Consider the following 20014-nt stretch of genomic DNA (forward strand, 5'->3'; position numbering starts at 1 on the left):
ACAAACGTTGAATGAGACCCTGTTTTGGGGCTTTATTTACTGTCAGAAACAAACTTCTTCAAGAAACAAGATTCTGTGAGTAATGTCCACTCACTTAGATCCTTGGGTTCGAATCCTGACAGGGAACATGGTGCTTGTGTTCTTGAGCAAGGCACTTTACCATTATTGCTTCGTCCTTCGGATGGGACGTAAAGCCGTTTAGGTCCTGTGCGTTGTGTAATGCACGTTAAAGAACCCAGTATTACTTATCGCTAAGAGAAGGGGTTTGCCCCGGTGTTTCTGGCAGTGGCTGCAATAGGCGCCACAGCACCTTGTAAACCCTGATCAAGGTGCTACATAATGGGGTGGGGGGTGGGGGTTGGGGGTGGGATGGACATCATCTGAATAATGAGGGCGCTGTCCGAAGTGGTCGATTTTTGACACAATCTACAATGTCCATTCTGGCAGTTTTGCTGACAGACACGATTTTGACGTCAGGACAACAATTTTGCCAACAAAAACAAATAAGGGGCAGGGGTGTCACAACACCCCCCCCCCCCTCGCATTCCCCTTTGGCGACGCCCCTGTTTGTGTGCTCTAAAGTCAGTCATCAAACTCCTCAATGATGATCTCATTGTCCTCCGGTTTGCTCTGCGTCATGAGGGGGTCTGTGTGCTCAGGTGTGATGTGGGGTCTTCTCTGGGGTGCCAGTTTTACCCCTTGTGAACTAACGATGTCCTCGTCTTCATCCTCGCTCACGTTGTCTTTCTCTTCCAGCTTTTCCAGTCTTCGTCTGAGGAGCAAGAAGTTAAAAGAAATATAATATCAAGTTTGAAAAAATGTGCTGGCTGCTAAGGAATAAATGACTTGAAAATCAAATAAGATAAACAAGAATATGAAACTGACTCAATAAAAACACAAGCTCCATCGGATCTCGGAAGCTTCAGCCCAACTAATGCGTGTTCATGCATGAGTAGTGATGGTGAAATGTAATTTCTGGTATGAGTAGTGTTTGGAGTAAAAAAAAAAAATCAGATTTTGGACCCCAGTGAATCTATGATGACCTTTGACCCCAGTCTGGTCATGTGACAAGTTGGGCCTGGCTTTTGATACTTTTGACAAAGTTGGGTTGAAATCAGGCAAAATATGTAGGAGCAATAGACAATGTCAACGTTTGTTACTAACTAACTAACTAACTGACTAACAACGGAGAGATATGATGATTTGTTGAGCTACTATCCCGCAGCTAAAAAATACACTGCCATAAGATGTTTTATTATTAAACACATTAAGAGAAAAAAAAATTTAAAAGAGATACATGTTTTTATCAAATAGCTCCATCAAAATGAGTAATAAATTACAAGAGCTTGTTTTTGTAACATATTGGATTGCATATTTGATATTATCACAGTGTGAAACAAAGAAATGGAAGAATTTGAGTCATGAAAGTGTGAAAAAAAACACCTGTTTTCTACAAAAATAAACTATTATCTGTGCCATGTAAATCCTACCTTCTTCCAAAGGGGTTGCTTGTAAATCTGGTGATTTCTTGCAGGAAATTGATCTGACCTGCATGAAATGAATGACATGAAAACACATGTTCAAACACTTGTCTGTAGAAATCCATCTATGTTAGTTTGGAATGGGACATAAACTTAATAGACCTTTTGCATTCAAGTGATATTTGAGTTGTTTGTATTTTATTTGGATAACAATGGAGGCACAAGGGGCCTGTCAAACAAAAGCACACCTCAAAGATGGCCGACATGCAAAAGATGTATATCCTCATGTGTGACAGAGGAAACTATGTGGGTAAGGAATTGTGGGGAAAAAGAAATATGAAAAAAAACCCACACGTTTATTTAAGTTTAACCAGCCATAACTTGTCAATGGAACGTCCAATTGAAGTGCAACAAACAAACTTGTAAGGATAATTTTATTCTCTTTCTTAATACTCACAAATCCTCATTTCAACCTCTGCCCAGTTCTGTTCATTCTGCCAGAACATCTCACATATAAAGATGTGGAAAGTTTGAAATGTTTTCTTACATTTTTTTTCCATCCACATGTACTTCTGAATACATTTGCCGTGCTCTAGGGAGAATCGTGCATTGAGTACAGTTCTTAGTTCATAATTCAATTTTCCAGAGTTTTTTATGATCACATTCAGTCTCTGCTTCACAAATGAAAAGATCCCAAGACTGCCGTAGCATAGTGATGAAAAATTGAATGTACTAAATTGAATTAGCAATTTCAGTGAAATAGACTTTACAATTATTCGGTAGTTGATCTGCTCTGTCAAAGTGAGGGATAATTTCTGAGGCTTTTGTGAGGGACTCTCCACTAGACCCTCTCAAAACGTAGCTGTACACTTGTTCCTCATTTTGACTGAGTCAGTCACAGCTAAGTTGCCTTTATCGTCCACTAACAAAAAGGACATAAGAAACTTCCTAACATCAATTACAGAAACAGCATTCATACATATTTTGCAATGCGCTTGTTAAATTCTTTTATTGTGATTGGATTAAGTTGTGCATTCTGTCAGTGTGCAGTAGAAACACGCATAAAAAAGCAGTCTGTTGTTATTGTCATGTACTGGCATAGTCGGTACTTTGATGTTTACATGCTGTGAATTTATTGCTTGGCAGTGAAACTTTTGTACATGTGCATACAAAAAATTCTTGTGGTTAGAGATTTTACGAGGGATATTTCTAATATGCAAAGTTACATGACATATTGTACGCCTAATGTATAGAATGCTTTCTTTTTTAAAAAAAATCAGCTTCCTGTGAACAAAAATGCCGACCATGTGCCTCCATAATTAAAAGAGTTTTGTTGATGCTGTGGTTCTTTCCTCGCCTTCCACCTCTATGGCCTGGGTTCAAATCCCGCTCTGGTCCACATGTGGATTGGGTTTCCAGTCCCTGCCTGATTCCGTGGGTTTCCCCAGACTATTTTTCTGGGGTTTTCCTCCCACCTCTAAAACTGTAATTTCTTCTCATTGTCTCCTCTCTACAGGTTTCTTCAGGCTTGCGACCTACATTGTACATGTGCCTAGGGCGCTTTTGAGGAATCCTTGGTTTCATTACCAGAAAATAATAATAAATACTCCTTCTATTATAAGATGGAATTTTTGCGTCAGGGTAATATAAATCAAATTATAGGTTTTTGCCCTTCACCGACATTTAAACACTGTATACTCAGTATGTTACCTCCCGAGTGAAAATTGGAAAAATATCACTCGGGTGGGACTCGAGCCCACGACCTCCTGCTTTCTAGTGCAGATGTCTTACCACTCGACCACCGAGCTAACGGGATCGGTTGGTAGTTTATGCGGTACCCGCTGCTATGTACATCAGATTCGAATCAGCCAACTGATCCCGTTAGCTTGGTGGTTGAGTGGTAAGACATCTGCACTAGAAAGCAGGAGGTCTTGGGTTCGAGTCCCACCCGAGTGATTTTTTCCAACTTTCACTCGGGAGGTAACACACTGAGTATACAGTGTTTAAATGTCGTTGAAGGGCAAAAACCTATAATTTGATAAATACTCCCTCATTAAAAAAAATGATTTCAAGTTAAAAAGAAAAAGGGAGTGGGTTGAGGGAAGTGGTATAGCAAATGCATGCCCCACCATCTGCTTTTGAACCTTGGGACACACATACAAATGTCATGACACACTCAAAGGATTAAGATTTTGATCACAAGTTGTCATATCCACTGAGCTGAAACTTCAACAGGTTAGATATTGAACATTCTTTGGATTTTGAGTGGTGTTATCATTGGACACAAACAAAATGCCTTCAAGCACTGTTAGAAATGTCGCAAACCAAAGGTGGGCGGGCCGCGAATTTTCTTTTCATAAACAACATCCGCATATGTGGTTGTTTAGCGCCCTCTACGATACTTTTGTGATACGTACGCGATATATGATTCTTATTTTCTCCAAGATTTGGCGAGCAGTGTGGTAGCTCAGTCGATACAAGATTGTGATTTTGCACAGCCAGGGTGCGGGTTCGAGTCTCGGTTTTGTACCCAAATTTTGTTGGCTTTTCTAACCTAAGGCTTTGGATGATTTTTTTTAAAAGGAAAATAAAGTCCGAATTTCAAAACGTTCGAAGTCATTTTTTTTTTCTAATTTTTTTTTTTTTCCCTCATGTTTTTAGAAAAGTAAAGTCCAAACCGCCATAGCGTACACCCATATGTGGATGTCGTTTGGGAAAAAAAAAATTAGCGGGCGGGCCAGCCGGGGAATTATGGCCCAATTTGGAAGAGTCCACTATTATGACATACCAGGGTTTTCGAGGGGCACACTGATGACGGCAAGGTAGGGTAAGAGCTGCGTCTGAAGCTCCACTGGAGTCCAGCAATGACCAACAAACAAACCCTTAGCACCGGCACAGCTTTCATTGTACTGTAGAAAAAGAAAGTAGAGGCCAGTTCATACTCGGCGCAAAAATGAACGCGACTTGCGACGCCGTGTAAAGTATTCACCCTGCGAATTCGCAAATGTTGAACACATTTCATCACCGGCCAATTTTGCAGTGAATGTTTCATGAAGTCAAATTCGCTTCGAATTTGCACTTGCGTGAAGTATGAACCAACTTTTAATTGAGTAGACGTCATAGATACCGGTACATTATTTGGAACAAATGCATAAAATAAGCTTTCACTTGGTATGGTTCATAGTGCTTTAGGATAAGTGAATGTTTATATCATTTTCTTGAAGTGGAAAAATCCTGAGCTTGAGAATTTGGTTCAAACCTAGATACAACATGTACAAGGTATGAATATGGAGGAATTATTACAAGATTCAGAAAGGAGAAATGCATCTCTCTCAAATTAAAATTTTTGTAACATGTGCAAGAACATTTTCTGTTGTTTCGCTGACTTGTGATTGTTCAAACACTGACAGTGACCTGGGACCAATCTCAGCTGTGTTTATATTTAAATTTCAACAATTGTGCCATTATTTCTCTCTTGATAATTCTGAGATTCGTATAACGTACTTTGATCTGTTCAGCCAGTTTATTTTGGACAGAGCTGTTTATCAATATGGGATTGGTCTGCTTACTCTAAAATTTATTACACCGAGTCTAAATTGTAATATTTAGTGAAAATGTTTAAACTGTCAAAATACTAAGGCTATTTGTTGTATTTTCCCACAAGACTGGTCAAACATGTAGTGGGAGTTAAAAAGTACCACTTCAAACCATTTCATCAACGGTCAAAAAAGGTTGCAGATCCAGGATTTTCCAAAGGGGGTATGCTGGGATGTTGACGACCGAGAAAGGGGAGGAGGGTTGGATGGGGCATTGCAGTCAACGTATAAACAAATCTGAAAAGCCTGAAGCTTTGAGTCAAGATTCAGGGGACTTCAGGAATTTGGTATTGTTTTCATTTTGGAAAATAATTAACATGGATCAGTAAGGGGTGGAGGCAGGTCGAATTGGGGGGGGGGGGGGGGGGGGGGGGGGGGGGGGGAGGTGGAGATGGGGGTGAGGGGCAGGGGGTGGAGTTGGCGGGGGTGGTGGTTAGTCATCCCCCAACCCTTATTCCCCTTGGAACAATGACTGATGTCTATGTGCACAGAGGGAAGTGTCTACCTTTCTGTTGATTTCAAACCACTGTGGTTTATGTAGCGGTTTCCAGCCCCCACCGCTCGTACTATTGCACCGACTCCTGGCTGTGTTACAGTGAATGACTCCTCGGGATGTCAAAGAGGCACCGTATGTTGTCATCGATGATCTTGACTGTCATGATGAAAGTAAAACAGCAGAGTGCTATCTCAATGTTGAGCGGACTTAAGACTACTTTTCAGTCATTTTTTCCACAATACTTTCACAAGTAATGATGAAATTCTTGAAGAGTAATATGGAAACAGTGCTTCTCAAATATTTCAACCGAGCCCTAAGAATGAAGAATCTAAAAAGTACCGTCATTTTCAACCAGCAGCAGTAACGGCAAATGTTGTAGCGACAGCAGCAAGTGCCGAAATAACAGCAGAAAAAAATCCAACAGCACTAGCAATTAAAGGGAGCAGTTGCAGCCTAGCATCAGCAACAGTATAGTAGCAGCAATATCGACAATAGCAGCAGCAAAAGCAGCAAAACAGCAAAGCAACAGCACAAACAAGGGAACAGCAGTAGCAACAACTTAACAATGACAACAGCAACAACAGCAGCAGCAACCTCAACAGCAGCAACTGCCAATTGAAAAAGAAAGAAAAAAAACCCCAGAAACAGCAGTAGTAGCAGAAGCAGCAGCAGAAACAGCAGCAATGGCAGCAGCAACAAACAGCTACAGCAACAAAGGGGCAGCAACAGTGGCAGCAAAAACAACAGCAGAACTAACAGCTGCAACAACAGCAGTAACAGCACCAGCAGCAACAAAAAAATAGCAACAGCACTCGCGATAACAGCAGTAATGGCAGCAGCAACAACACAAAAACAGCATTCGTGCCTGCAGCAGTAGCAGCATTAACAGCAGCAAATCGAACAACAGCAGAAGTAACAGCTACAACAACAGCATTATCAGCGCCAACAGACAGCTACAGCAACACCAGAGTCACAGCAACAGCATTAACAAGGTAGCAATAGTAGTAATAGTAGCAATAGCAGCAGCAGCAACAGAAAAACAGAAACATTTGCAGTAACAAAACAGAAAAGAAAACACAACAGAACAACAGCAAAACCACTAACAAAACAAAAACATCTCACCCTCCATTCACATGTGAGGAGATCGGAATCGCTGAAGTAGTGACTTGCTTCCACAACATCATCAAGATGCTCGTAGAAGTCCAAGTAGTTCTGGTGCAAGTAGAGATTAAAGTTTTCACTGCTCATATGCGTGTGCTCCAGCACGTCCTACAGAAGGGGAAATATATTGGCTGTTCAATTTCAATAGTTTCACAATCAGCATTCTATTCTTTATCGTTCATGTTTTGATAGACTGGACCAGTCCCCATTTGGTCATAAGCCCCGCCCACTTTTAGTTTGTGTTTATTTCTCACAGTGCTAGTGACTCAGTTTGACCCAGTTGTAGGTCACATGACCGAAAGTCCTGATCTTATTGGTTAATGTGTATTGTTTGATTGACAGGTAGGCAGAGTCCTTTGTTTCTGTGGTTCATGTTTTCAGCAGGTATACAAAATTGGCCCCTCTCACTAGCACAAAACTTTTTTTCCACAGAATATATTTCAAAATGATACTAATGTTAAACCAAAGAAACACAATTTTACAATTGTTTTAAAATAACCTCTGGGTGGATTTTCAGTCTGTCCCGGTCGTGGTGAGATAGGTGTGGCGGTAACACAGGGTCTGTCTGTGTCTTTGGTTCTCCTGTTATCAAAAAAAGAGACATAAGTTAATATTTGTAATTATTTTTGATATTTATTTCTGGTAACGAAACCAAGGATTCCTCAAAAGCGCCCTAGGCACTGTAAGCAGACAAACCAGAAGAAACCTGTAGAGAGAATACTATAAAGAAATTGCAGTTTTAGAAAATTCTGTGGGAACCCTTCAGAATCAGGTAGGGACTGAAAAACAGCCATCCAGTCTCAAAGCATGTCACAAACTAGTCGTATGAAATGCTACAAAAGCATTCCTTTGTAATTGTTCATCCTGTTACTCGTGATCTGGCCTGTTTATAATAACTTGCGATCTGACTTGCGATTGACTTGCGATTGACTTGTGATTGACTTGTGACTTGACTTGTGATTGACTTGTGATTGACGTGTGATGGACTTGTGATTTGACTTGTGATGGACTTGTGATTGACTTGTGATGGACCTGTGATTGACTTGCGATTGACTTGCGATTGACTTGTGATTGACTTGTGATTTGACTTGTGATGGACTTGTGATTGACTTGTGATTGACTTGTGATTTGACTTGTAACTTGACTTGTGATTGACTTGTGATTGACTTGTAACTTGACTTGTGATTGACTTGTGATTTGACTTGTAACTTGACTTGTAACTTGACTTGTGATTGACTGGTGATTGACTTGTAACTTGACTTGTGATTGACTTGTGATTGACTTGTGATTTGACTTGTAACTTGACTTGTGATTGACTGGTGATTGACTTGTAACTTGACTTGTGATTGACTTGTGATTTGACTTGTAACTTGACTTGTGATTGACTTGTGATTGGCTTGTGACTGACTTGTTCATTGACTTATGACTGACTTGTGATTGACTTCTGACTTGAATTTTGACTTGATTTGTACCTTTGTAATTGACTTGTGACTTGACTAGTGATGGACTAGTGATGGACTTGTGATGGACTTGTGATTCGACTTGTGATTAGCTTGTGATGGACTTTTGATGTGACTTGTGATTGACTTGTGATTGATATGAGATCAACTTGTGACTGACAACTTTTCTTCTAAACCATACCAAGCAATTTTAGTACAAATGTTATGACAATCCCCCCTCAACTGTCACTTCAATTCTTACGTTTGCAATACAAGATCTTTCCCAGAGCTCTGAACAGGAACATGGATGTGTCTCTGCCACCGATTGCACACAGGGTCGAGTCCTCGACGCTCGCTTTCTCTCTTTTCTGTCGGCCTGATTTGTCGCCCATCTGCTTCCCGGCGTGTTTGCCCTTGGACGGTTTTGAAGGGTTTCTGACCAGGGCTTTGTCAAGATCGTGCGTATCTGCAGAGGGCGACACAATCAGAACATTAAGAATTGCACAGGTTCTGAAAACTATGTGATTAACTTATGATAGACCTTTATTTGAACCATTTTACGTTGACCATTTTTCGAACTGCTGAACCCAGTAATTGGCAAAGAAAATTGACTTCGGGAAAACAAGTTTCCAGCTAAAAATTCTTCGAGGTAAGAATCAGGCCTAAAATGGTAAACCAAAGCAATTATTGCCAACTACCGATAACTCGTTTGAGCTGAAAATATAAAAAATTGTAGTTTGAACAGACATCCAGACATCCTAGGATCTGAACATAGGTTCAACCTGGGTGCAGGATCTGTTTGACATCAGGCTTGATATCCTGAGTTTAGGAGTGAATTGGTCGCTCAAATTATCGGTTTAAACTGCCCTTAATATCATACCTTTTAGGCAAGCAAACTGTAATGAGTTGACCGCACTGCGTATGTCACCAGCGCTGGCATTGGCTAATGCTTCTATTGTGGCTTTGCTCGGTACTGCAAACCTTCGTTTACCCTAAAAGAAAAGAAAGACATGAAACCGAATACAATTCATCACCAAACTGCAGTGTAAAAGTGGTGTGCCAGTCAGATGGAATATAGACAAATGTACTTTTTTGTCAAAAGACTTTTTGGGGGGTTAAAATTATGGATTTAAGGTAGTCAACTTGGCATCTTGTTTTCACATGCAAAATGCAAGTATTACCGTGACTTTTCTTTCGTGGCAAAGATTAGAGTTTTTGTTTGATTAAAAGTTTCTTAACTTGTACCGAAGACGGGTGGACAAACTGTAACGCGAGTTACCGTAACGCGAATTACCAAAAGATATCTCTCAAAAGATTTTGATTATTTTTTTGTAATTGCGGTAGACTTACGAGGGCACTGAAAAAAAGCACTGACAAGATTATTCCAACAGTGCACAGTATGTGGAAACTATCAAATGCAAGGCATTCAATTTTTTGCCGGGCCGTTTTTTGTAACACAAGTGACCCAAAAAAACTTAATGCCAAACCGGCAGAAATTTTTGGCCTCATTTTTTGTAGTTTAGACACTCAACTCCAAAGGGTACTCTGTGAGAAAAAATCCAGCCTAAACCTATATAGCTTTGACTTTATAGAATAACAGCACATACTCTCTTTAAAAAAAAACCTGAGGGTCTAGATACTTGTTGACATGTCGTACCTGACTGGATTCTGTTGTGGCTATTCTTGTCATCACCTTCACCATACTTGTGATGGCAACCGGGTTGAAGCTAAACACAAAAACAATGACAAAATGGGGATCAAGTCTTGATGGCAAGGAAAAACACATTCAACGCAAAACATCCACCACAAAACATTCACCTCAAAACATCCAACGCAAAACATCCACCACAAAACATCCACCACAAAACATCCACCACAAAACATCCACCACAAAACATCCAACGCAAAACATCCACCACAAAACATTCACCTCAAAACATTCAACGCAAAACATCCACCACAACACATTCACCGCAAACATCCACCACAAAACATCCACCACAAAACATCCACCACAAACATTCACCACAAAACATCCACCACAAAACATTCACCGCAAACATCCACCACAAAACATCCACCGCAAAACATCCACCATAAAACATCCACCGCAAACATTCACCACAAAACATTCACCTCAAAACATCCACCACAAAACATCCACCACAAAGCATCCACCACAAAACATCCACCGCAAAACGTCCACCGCAAAACATCCACCGCAAAACATCCACCGCAAAACATCCACCGCAAAACATCCACCACAAAACATCCACCACAAAACATCCACCACAAAACATCCACCACAAAACATCCACCACAAAACATCAACTGCAAAACATCCACCTCAAAACGTCCACCACAAAACATCCACGGCCAAACATTCACCACAAACGTCCACCACAAAACATCCACGGCCAAACATTCACCACAAACATCAACCGCAAAACATCCACCGCAAAACATCCACCACAAAACATCCACCACAAAACATTCACCGCAAACATCCACCACAAAAATACATGCACTAGAGGGCATATTCATGAAGACACTTTGAAGAAAAACAATCCACATGTAGTCTCTACTTGTGGAGGATTTTAAAGGGACACTAGGTCCTGGAACAGCCCAATTGGGCTACAAAACGCGCTTTGAACAAGATGATGTTCATCGGAAATAACATTTAAAAGTAGGATATAAACATCCACACAACCATCCTTTCAAAACTGGGCGTTTTTGTGTTATTTCTGTATTATGCGTGCGAGAACGAATTTCGGGGTCCACTTTTGCGACCCCATAAATTCGAGCTGTTTGGATGCTAGTTGTGATTTCATTCGTAAAGAGTTCTCCTTTTGCGGACTTTGAAGAAACCACTTTTTTTTGCATTGGTGATTGGTCACCGCTGTTCCCGAGACACACAACGTGTATATCGTACACTGAGAACGACACAAAAAAAGTATTTGTACTCCGTCGTGTCCAATGTAAACAAGCAGGGTTTTTTCGTTTTTTTCTCGGGAACGGTAAGACATTAGGTTAGTTTCCTTTCAACCAGATGTTTGAAATAGGCTCAGTAAACAATCGAAAACATAACATAAAATTTTCGGGGATTTCAGGACCCAGTGCCCCTTTAAATTCTATGAGATCTTGTCAGTTACACAACGTTAAACAAAACAAATTTGACTTCAACAGGATAGGAGCCTGTTACCTCTAGAATACTGTACGGAAGAACAGAAAAAAAAAGCTGAATACCTGTACTAAAAAACAATCAAAGTTAATCAAAAGGGACAGTCCTGATTTTTAATCAGTTCAGTTCAGAATGATATTTTGTCTCATTTCCCTAGCATTTTAACTTCACATTCGTAGTCCTCACCTTATGTTATCGATACCCAACGAACCCTGTACGTTCTTAGGGAACAACTTGAAGGCGCTGGATTCACCCCCGTAGCTATCGCTGATGATGAAGACCAACGGCGATCTACCGGTGGTTGTGAATTTTCGTAAAATGTTGTGGAAGGTCTGGGGATCTCTATAGAATGCGTTGGGAATTTCCTAAACAGTTGGAAAGAAACAAGGGGCTTATCTCATGGAGCAAGTAAGCACGGAAATTTGCTACTAAGTGCAAAAAAATCTGCTGAGCAAAAACGGGTTACCAGTGGAAATGTCATGATATGTTAATTGCTTGTGACTGGTTCTCCGCTGATTACTGCTTAGCACGTACATTTGCTAAGCTATATTTTCTGTTTTGCGTCTCCATGAGAGCTGGACCTAGTAGAGAATTAAAAAACAAAAAATGAGAACAGATGTCATTTCTGTACTTCAGAGAAAGTGTAGGGTTCAATTCAGACTGCGTGTACAATGTACAGCGGGCTGCCATTGCGGTTCAAAATAGAGATGAATAGAGATGTGAGATGACGAGAAAAAATTGTCTTGAAAATCATAAGCATTGTTTTGATTAATTCCGTAGTCAAAGAGCTACAGATGAAATTTGTGTAGAGTGATGACAAACTTCTTCATTCGAAAATGAATTTCTGTGGAATTATAAACATTTGAATTGATTTCACTTTGTTTCAGTTAGTTTAGATTTTCAAAGAAACAGAGAGATTTGTTGAAAGCCAGTTATTAACAGGAATACTTATCAAAGTACTGTGCTTTGGTTTATGTTACCTCGACAAGGCAGAGTTTCTGTGTTGACGTCTGACCCCCAAACAGCTCCAAAGTCGGATAACGGTTTGCTCTGGTCAGGAAGTCTTGAAAGAGCGCTGTCTGTGATTGGCTGATGGGTCCGCCAATCACATTGAAGTCTAGTAAAGAAAAGATAATAAGGTCAACTCCTGTTAATTCAAACTCGGTTGCAAGAAACAATAACAATTTTATATCTGAAATTTCACTGTGCAAGTCAGAACCAAGGCTTCACAATATCATACCCATTTATACTCCGGGATGGAGAGAGGCGATTGCAGTAAAGTGTCCTGCCCAAGAACACAACCACCATGTTCCCTGTCAGGGTCCAAACCCTGTCCCATCACACATGATTTGGACACCATAACGGTTAGACCACGACACTCCACGAGCACATTACATATATACACACTATTTTACTAAACAAAGGCCAAGTAAAAAAAAACCACTTTCTCTTTTAGGCTTTTGGAAAAGAAAACAAATCCCCCCCCCCCCTCACAAGACAGCGGATTTTCCAAAGATGTCGGATGTATTTCTCCATTTTCTCGATTTTTTCCTGATACAAAATTTTGTCCAAAGGAGCCATCACACTTTCTACAAAATAGCTACAATTTTGTTGGAAACAAATAAAAAGACAACACATATTAAAAATGTGTGAATTAAAAAACAGGCGGGCAGGGATGAAAAACTTCCTTTTTTTTTTTTATAGCGACCCTGAACAATTAGCTTCCACAATGCTTCAGCTATTACTGGAGAGCACCATGACCATGATGACTCTGTGCCAATGCTGGTCAACAATATTAATACAGAGAGTTTGCAAAGCTGCAGCACCTTGTCTGTCTTGCATTGGCCTGTCCGGATCGTACGCTGCAGTGTCTGGATTGGACCACTCCTGAACCTCCATCTGTAACTGCTTGGCTAGGACCTGGACGGTGGCTGTCTTGCCTGTCCCGGCTGGCCCAGTCAGGAGAAGGATGGGAGCTCTCGTCTGAAGGAAATGGAAACAAAAACACTTTACTTATTTAAGTATCCTGCACCCGATTTCATCAAACTCTTCGTAACTTACGATGCATCGCAGCAATGCGACGCGTCGTATCTCTACGATGCGTCGCAGCTGCGACGCGTCCTGCGATCCATTTAACTAAACACGTCGTAAGTGCGAGGCATCGTAGGTGTATTTATAGCACAACTCGGTGACTGTTTTATGTATTTAGTCAGCGTACAGTTAATAGTCGTTTGATACTCAACAAAGAGTCGTCGGATCTCAGCTCGAAATTTGTTAAAACATAAACTAAAATGGCGGCCGTGCAATGCAATTTTGAAGGAAAACAAACTCTCATTGGACTGTATAGCTACTTTGAAATGTCAATTCTAATATTCCGGTCTAATTCATAATTATTCAATGAATTTTCTATTTACAACTTCACACACATTGCCTCGGTATTATAATCTCGTTAATGTAATGTTTATGGCATAAAACTGGCTTAGAAATGACTCTTCTTTTTTTGCGACGACCACTAGACACGACCACTAGACACTTGCGACGTGTTTTAAGGCGTTGTCAAGGAACTTACGAGTTGCGACGTGTTACACGTAACTCGAGTTGGGACGCGTGGCAGCGCTTCGTGAAATCGGGTGCAGGTCCAATAGTTAATAAGCAAAGCATCTCAGCTGGCACCTTAACCCATTGGCGCCAAAACTACATTGTATCGATACATTGTCTTTACTTCCTGACAAATCCAGAAATCCATATAGGTCTGGGGCGAACAAGAGAGGGCGCTTTTCTTTCTTAGTGGTCTCCCCCAACTCTCCCCTTACTGTTGTGGGGTTGCTTGTGCACTGAGCCCGTAGGTCAGTTTGCCTTTCAGATACGAATAACATATGAATAGCAATACCTGTCCAGCATGTCTTCTCTGCTTGGCGTGTAGTCTCAGCCAATCCTCTACCTCCGCTATCTTCTTCTTGTGCACTGCCAGTTCACTCTAAATGCACATTCCGAATAAACAATGTACAACTGAATGCTTACAACAATTATGTTTCTGAAGCAATCTCATTTCTTTCAAATGGACATATAAGATTATGGAGATGTGCATGTATTGGTCATTTCACACTGTGTCTTGCCTACCCATGTTGAGACCAAAACAGGTCCATCACGACAGCGTCCGATTAATGGGTCTACAAGGCACAATGGTCAAACTTACACCAACTTTGTGTGCAGCTTGGTAGAATAAAGGGTTTTTTCTTCTAAGGTGCTGCCCTTAAACAGTACAAAATTACTTTTTTTCAGGCTGGCCTGAAAATACTTGAAGTACCTGATATAAGGGCAACTGGACTCATACTCCTGATTATTTTTGTATTATCCCAACAGCTTAGGCTATGAGATGTGATGATGATGATGAATGATGATAATTCCTTCTTTTCTGTTGAATATCTCTGCAACTATTTTATTTTTCTGGATACTAGTCTGCCCAACCTTTTCCTCTAATCAGAGTGTTGGAAAGAGAAACTTGGCGTTCTGCCTGTTCTCATCTATATACTTTTACAGTACCAACATTCTAGATGTAGAAAAGAATATTCTGATACTTTTTTCCTACGTGCTGCATCTCTTTGGAATTCCTTGCCTGGTGCTTGTTTCCCTCCAACCTATGATCTGTCCTGTTTCAAGAGGAATGTTAAGTGTACGAGAGAGAAACTTGTACCTACAACCTATGATCGATCTGTCCTGTTTCAAGCGAAATGTTAATTCCTACTTTCAGTTTTCCTGAGTACCTACTCTTCTTCTTATTTCTCTTGTAGCCTCGTACCCTGAGTGGCTTTTAGCCTTGTTCAGGGCAAACATGCATTAAAAAAAACTCCTTACTTGATGTACATGTGTGTTACTTGATTATACCATGGATCATCTACGCAAGGATAAACAACTTCCCCAAATTTCTGGTTAGAGGCTTGATATGGCACTTGCGCATTCTGCGTTTGCGTGCGCGAGACTCGGCGCGCGACTGCAGTCTTTCATTGGTCAAATTTCTTTCAGGCCAGCTGTCGGCGATTATGGCGCGCGCATTGTTCTACGTTCTATGCGTTGTTCTATGCACGGACGCGGCGTATCACGCCCCTAGAAAAATTGTTCCGTACATTTTGTACGCAAGCTCAGATGAGTTGTTTACCCTTGTGTAGAGTATTCCTGATTACTCCCATACTCACTTGTATCTGCGGCGTGTGTTTGTCCACCCAGATGTCTGCCTCTACTGCCTGACGCTGCTTCCGTCGGTCGACGGTTCGATTCCTCTCTGAATCATCTTCATTCCTGTTTCTCTTGCGACTCAGGAATTGAGGCAGCGTGTTCTTGCCGTAGGCAGTTTTAAGAGTGGACTGCTTAGTCCGTTGGCTGCTTTGTGACGGAACGTCAAACTCGAAGTCGTCAAAGGATGGGGAGACCCACTGCTGTTTCTGTAAAAGAAAAAATTGCTACCAAGGTAGATTCAAGCCGTCGATTTTGCAGGAGAAAATAACAAAAAATTGCTTATCTTATCTGCTTCTAAACAGGGGCCAGAACTTCATGTACATTACATTGGAGCAGAAAGATTTGTCACGTCAATTTCAGATTTCAAATTCAAAGAAACACGACTTTCCAGGATGCACTGATTTGAGGTGAGCCTCATGTCACAATACCGAGGAAGTCCAGTTTTTGAGAAACCTTTATGTGGCTATGCTGACGCTTTGTTCCATTTGACCTATCCGATTAACAAATCACAATGAGGACACCAGAATTCAAGATAAGCTCACCTGAGATGAATGAAGACTCTTGCTACTCATGATGTTCCTAGCAGTAGCACTGAAGACACCGTCTTCAAAACAGGCCTACTCTTAAATGGAAAGTGATGAGGAAGGAGATCTCAAGAGTGACGCTTGTATCAAAACTTCAGCTCTGATGCAACAATCCAACCCTGAAAATTAAACGTGATAAACATTTCAAATTAATACCGGTATGGTACCCACATCCATCGCGTACACTACACGTGTGGAACAAGGAAAACATGGAGCCATGTCGAAAATCACTTGACACTTGCACAGTGACATCATGCTATACGATGCACGACATCCGTGTTACTGGACTTGTTTTGGAGAAATGCCACCGAAATCATCCAAAAATGGAAAAAAATCCATACTGGATCACCACTTACCTGCCGCCAAACACATCAATTTTCACCTCACCTTGTGATTTCACCCAAGAGGAATTCAGAAAGCCTTGCAAATGCCATTTATTTTCAGGAAAAATGTGTTTTTAGAGCACATTTTTGATGCACATGTCGTGCAGAATTAAGTTGGAAGCAGCCGGTCAAATTGATTGAAGTGTCTGGAAACACATTTTGCCTATTTTTTTTTTTCGCATGTCCACTCTTTCCTGGATTCCTCTTGGTTGAAATCACAAGGTGAGGTGAACATTTGGATGTTTGGCGGCAGGTAAGTGGTGATCGGTTGGCCGAATTTTCCCAAAAGTGGTGGCCCAGTACGGAATTTTTCCGGATTGCGGAAACTTTGAAAAATTTGCCTGTCCAAACTACTCCTAGAACTATGAGGCTCCGCGTGAGCGGAGCCTCATAGATCAAGAAGCCTGCAAAATTGCCTGCAGCACAAAACACTAATAAAGTACAAAAACGTCCTTCAAAATGCAGCCATTTCACACAGAACCGCTGCACAGTTTGCCCCTATACTCCGTACTTTATCTCTTGACATACTCACGTATCTTGTGCGGAACTAACATAGGTGGATTCTGTCGGTTTTTAGGCCAAAATGATGAAAAATATGCCCTTTCCGCATTGAGCCAACCTGACACTTGAAACGTGCACGCATTATGATCGATCGAGCGATGATTTTCGGTTCGCTCGGAGCGCGCCGCGGGGGTACGGTACATGCACTTGTACGCATGCACATCATTTCGCTTGTACCGTACCCCCCGCGGCGCGCTCCGAGCGAACCGAAAATCATCGCTCGATCATATGCGTGCACGTTTCAAGTGTCAGGTTGGCTCAGTGCGGAAAGGGCATATTTTTCATCATTTTGGCCTAAAAACCGACAGAATCCACCTATGTTAGTTCCGCACAAGATACGTGAGTATGTCAAGAGATAAAGTACGGAGTATAGGGGCAAACTGTGCAGCGGTTCTGTGTGAAATGGCTGCATTTTGATGGACGTTTTTGTACTTTATTAGTGTTTTGTGCTGCAGGCAATTTTGCGGGCTTCTTGATCTATGAGGCTCCGCTCACGCGGAGCCTCATAGTTCTAGGAGTATGTCCAAACATGATGACCAATGCCGGCTGCTTCAAAAACGCCATGAAATTAGTGAATATTGTTGAAAATCGGCAAAGCATTCTCCATCATCAGCCAACTTACAAAGTTACTCTGTTGTCAAAACCCTGCGATCTGCTGTGAAACACTGAACATTTGAACGATTTAAGGCAGTTACATCGTGCGTCTCTCTGAACAACCACTCTTTGCATGGAGGCTGCCATGTTCAAAACAACGCGAAGCATTTGTGCAATGGCGCCCTCTCTCGAGAAGAGTTGAAGACCGTGAGCGAGCAAGTGTTGGGGGGGGGGGGGACCACGGATGCACCACTTACAGTCAAATAGCCGCGACCCGGCGTACGTGTCACATCCAGGATTTTAGAAACAAACAAAAAAATTGATAAAGATAGCTTTAATCGTGTGGTTTCTGTGAGATCATGCTTGAAAAGTCTGAGAAGAGGCTGCGGCGGGGCGGGACGGTTGGGAAGGATTATGTGTTTCAGTAACAAATGTATCGCTAAAGCGGTTGGCAAACCGCTGAATTTTTGCCAACCACGGCCTGCAAAACTATGGAAGGCCCAACACTACAAAAGTGAAAAAGAGTTATTAAAGATCACCAAAATAGTATTTGATACTTGAAAATACAACATTTTCAACAAAACTACAAAAACAATTCCTACATATACCTTTTTACTATGTGTTGATGGCGTTATGAGGACTTTTTTGGAAAAGCAATATGTTGCCAACCACGGCTTCAAATTATGCACTTACGGCAACCCATACAAAATGGCACCAATGTTTACCAAAAAAGAAAGGCCTATAGGTACTAAATAAAAAAGAAATTGGAGCAGCAGTCAATGGGGGTCTTGCTTAAACGTAGCTTATTTGCACACTCACAAAATACCCGTCACGTAATAGAGCATACTTAATAATTATGAATACCGTGCCAGTGCGCCTTTCATGAAAATAATGGATGGAGCCAAAGGATTATTGATCCTATACGGACAACGATTTGGAAGATCAATCGAACAGTTTAAGATTAATTTAACCTTGGTGGGCTATTCAAAAATGTAAAACAAGCTGTACACTTTAAGAAATTATTGTCTTTATGATTCTTCAGAAACCCTCACAAACGCATTTGCATGTGATTATAGCATAGGCCTTCAAGTAAATAAAATCATTAGAAAGCTGACAGTTTTTTGATTTTGAAAACGCGAGCACATTATGCTTGGTGAACACCACTTACTTTTGTGTATCTCCACTTGCACTTCTTTTTTTATCCGAGGAATATTGACGATTGCCTTGACGGCAAATTTTCGTGTATAAATGCTAATAACAATAGTGCTGGAAAACTGACAAATCAACTCAGCATATAGGTTTTGGAACACACAAGAAATGCTTCACCTATATTACTGCAAATATCTTCATAGTGCAAACATTTTGGCTCAAACATCGGGCAAAATCGGTAAATGTTCTGCATTCCCTATGTGCCAAATATAGGCTATTTGTGACTTTTTAATTTTACCCTCATTTTCAACTGAAAACTTTACATATATTTAAGGGACATGAACTACGTACGGACATTTTTTTTCATGGCATGACAACTGAACAGGTACACATTTCCATGTTTCGGCACATCGTCGGAGCGAAAAGCTAAACACAGTTGTATGAAAACAAAATGAGTTTAGTATTTGATATTGATATTCACAAACGTTTGCCTACCGAAAATGTGTTCAAATTGAGGCCTAGATGATATTCGAAATTCCCATTACGTTTGTAAAACAAATGTGGGTGCTACGGTCATTCGATATTCGTGGCAGGAATCTTCTACACGTTGGCTATCCGCCGCATACAGCGCCAGGAATGAAAAAAACCGTAAAATCTGCTCACGCCATTGGCCTCGCCGGATATATGAACTTTGGAGAAGCAGATATAACTCTCGTGTGCACCCGGCTTTATGATTCGAATTCAGAACCAGTGTGGCCGTGCATGAGGCTCGCTTACCCTTTACTTAAAACGCTGTGGTGCGCATCGCCTATACGCTGAGCCCGGGGGGGGGGGGGGGGGGGGGAAGCGGGCTCACCAACTCCACAACGGCAACATGCCACAAGAACATTGTTCTTCCGTGTGAACAAAAAAAACCGCAAAGCGGTCGTGTCAACGACCCGGGGTATTCGGAGGATGAAAACTCCCAGCAGAAAACAATGCTTGGTTAGGCATTGCTCTACCGTGAGTCCGGCCAATAACCCAGGGTTCAACATGTGGAGACACTGCAGCAAAAACTACCCAAATGTGAGCGTCTGATATCTTTCATAGAAAGCAGACGAAGTTCAGTAATCATCGCGTAAAACTGCAGGTCGGGGATCATGGATATGTTTCCTAC

General features: G+C 41.3%; 1 protein-coding gene across 1 annotated transcript; it reads right to left on the reverse strand.

Moving 5' to 3' along the window:
- Window positions 1-352: 352 nt before the first annotated feature.
- On the reverse strand, window positions 353-17874 carry LOC119737877 (cell cycle checkpoint protein RAD17-like). The gene is made up of 16 exons (XM_038212514.1): window positions 17738-17874; window positions 16130-16290; window positions 15548-15793; window positions 14245-14331; window positions 13181-13337; window positions 12335-12471; window positions 11541-11719; window positions 9831-9900; window positions 9054-9165; window positions 8436-8639; window positions 7234-7316; window positions 6696-6842; window positions 5583-5729; window positions 4270-4390; window positions 1491-1548; window positions 353-772 (listed from the first exon to the last, which is right to left on the reverse strand). The coding sequence occupies exons 2-16, from the start codon at window positions 16157-16159 to the stop codon at window positions 583-585; spliced, it is 1968 nt and encodes a 655-aa protein (XP_038068442.1). The 5' UTR covers window positions 16160-16290; window positions 17738-17874; the 3' UTR covers window positions 353-582.
- Between the last annotated feature and the right edge of the window lie 2140 nt (window positions 17875-20014).

The sequence above is a fragment of the Patiria miniata genome, unplaced genomic scaffold, assembly GCF_015706575.1.
Source record: "Patiria miniata isolate m_02_andy unplaced genomic scaffold, ASM1570657v1 HiC_scaffold_3, whole genome shotgun sequence".
In the NCBI taxonomy this organism is placed as follows: Eukaryota; Metazoa; Echinodermata; class Asteroidea; order Valvatida; family Asterinidae; genus Patiria; species Patiria miniata.

Coding starts and splice junctions, on each gene's coding strand:
- LOC119737877 (XM_038212514.1), bottom strand. CDS start 16,159: ATGAGTAGCAAGAGTCTTCATTCATCTCAG. Junction 12,472..13,180: donor GCCAATGCAAGACAGACAAG/GTGCTGCAGCTT, acceptor TTTCTTTACTAG/ACTTCAATGTGATTGGCGGA. Junction 4,391..5,582: donor GGTTTGAAATCAACAGAAAG/GTAGACACTTCC, acceptor CTTTTTCTACAG/TACAATGAAAGCTGTGCCGG.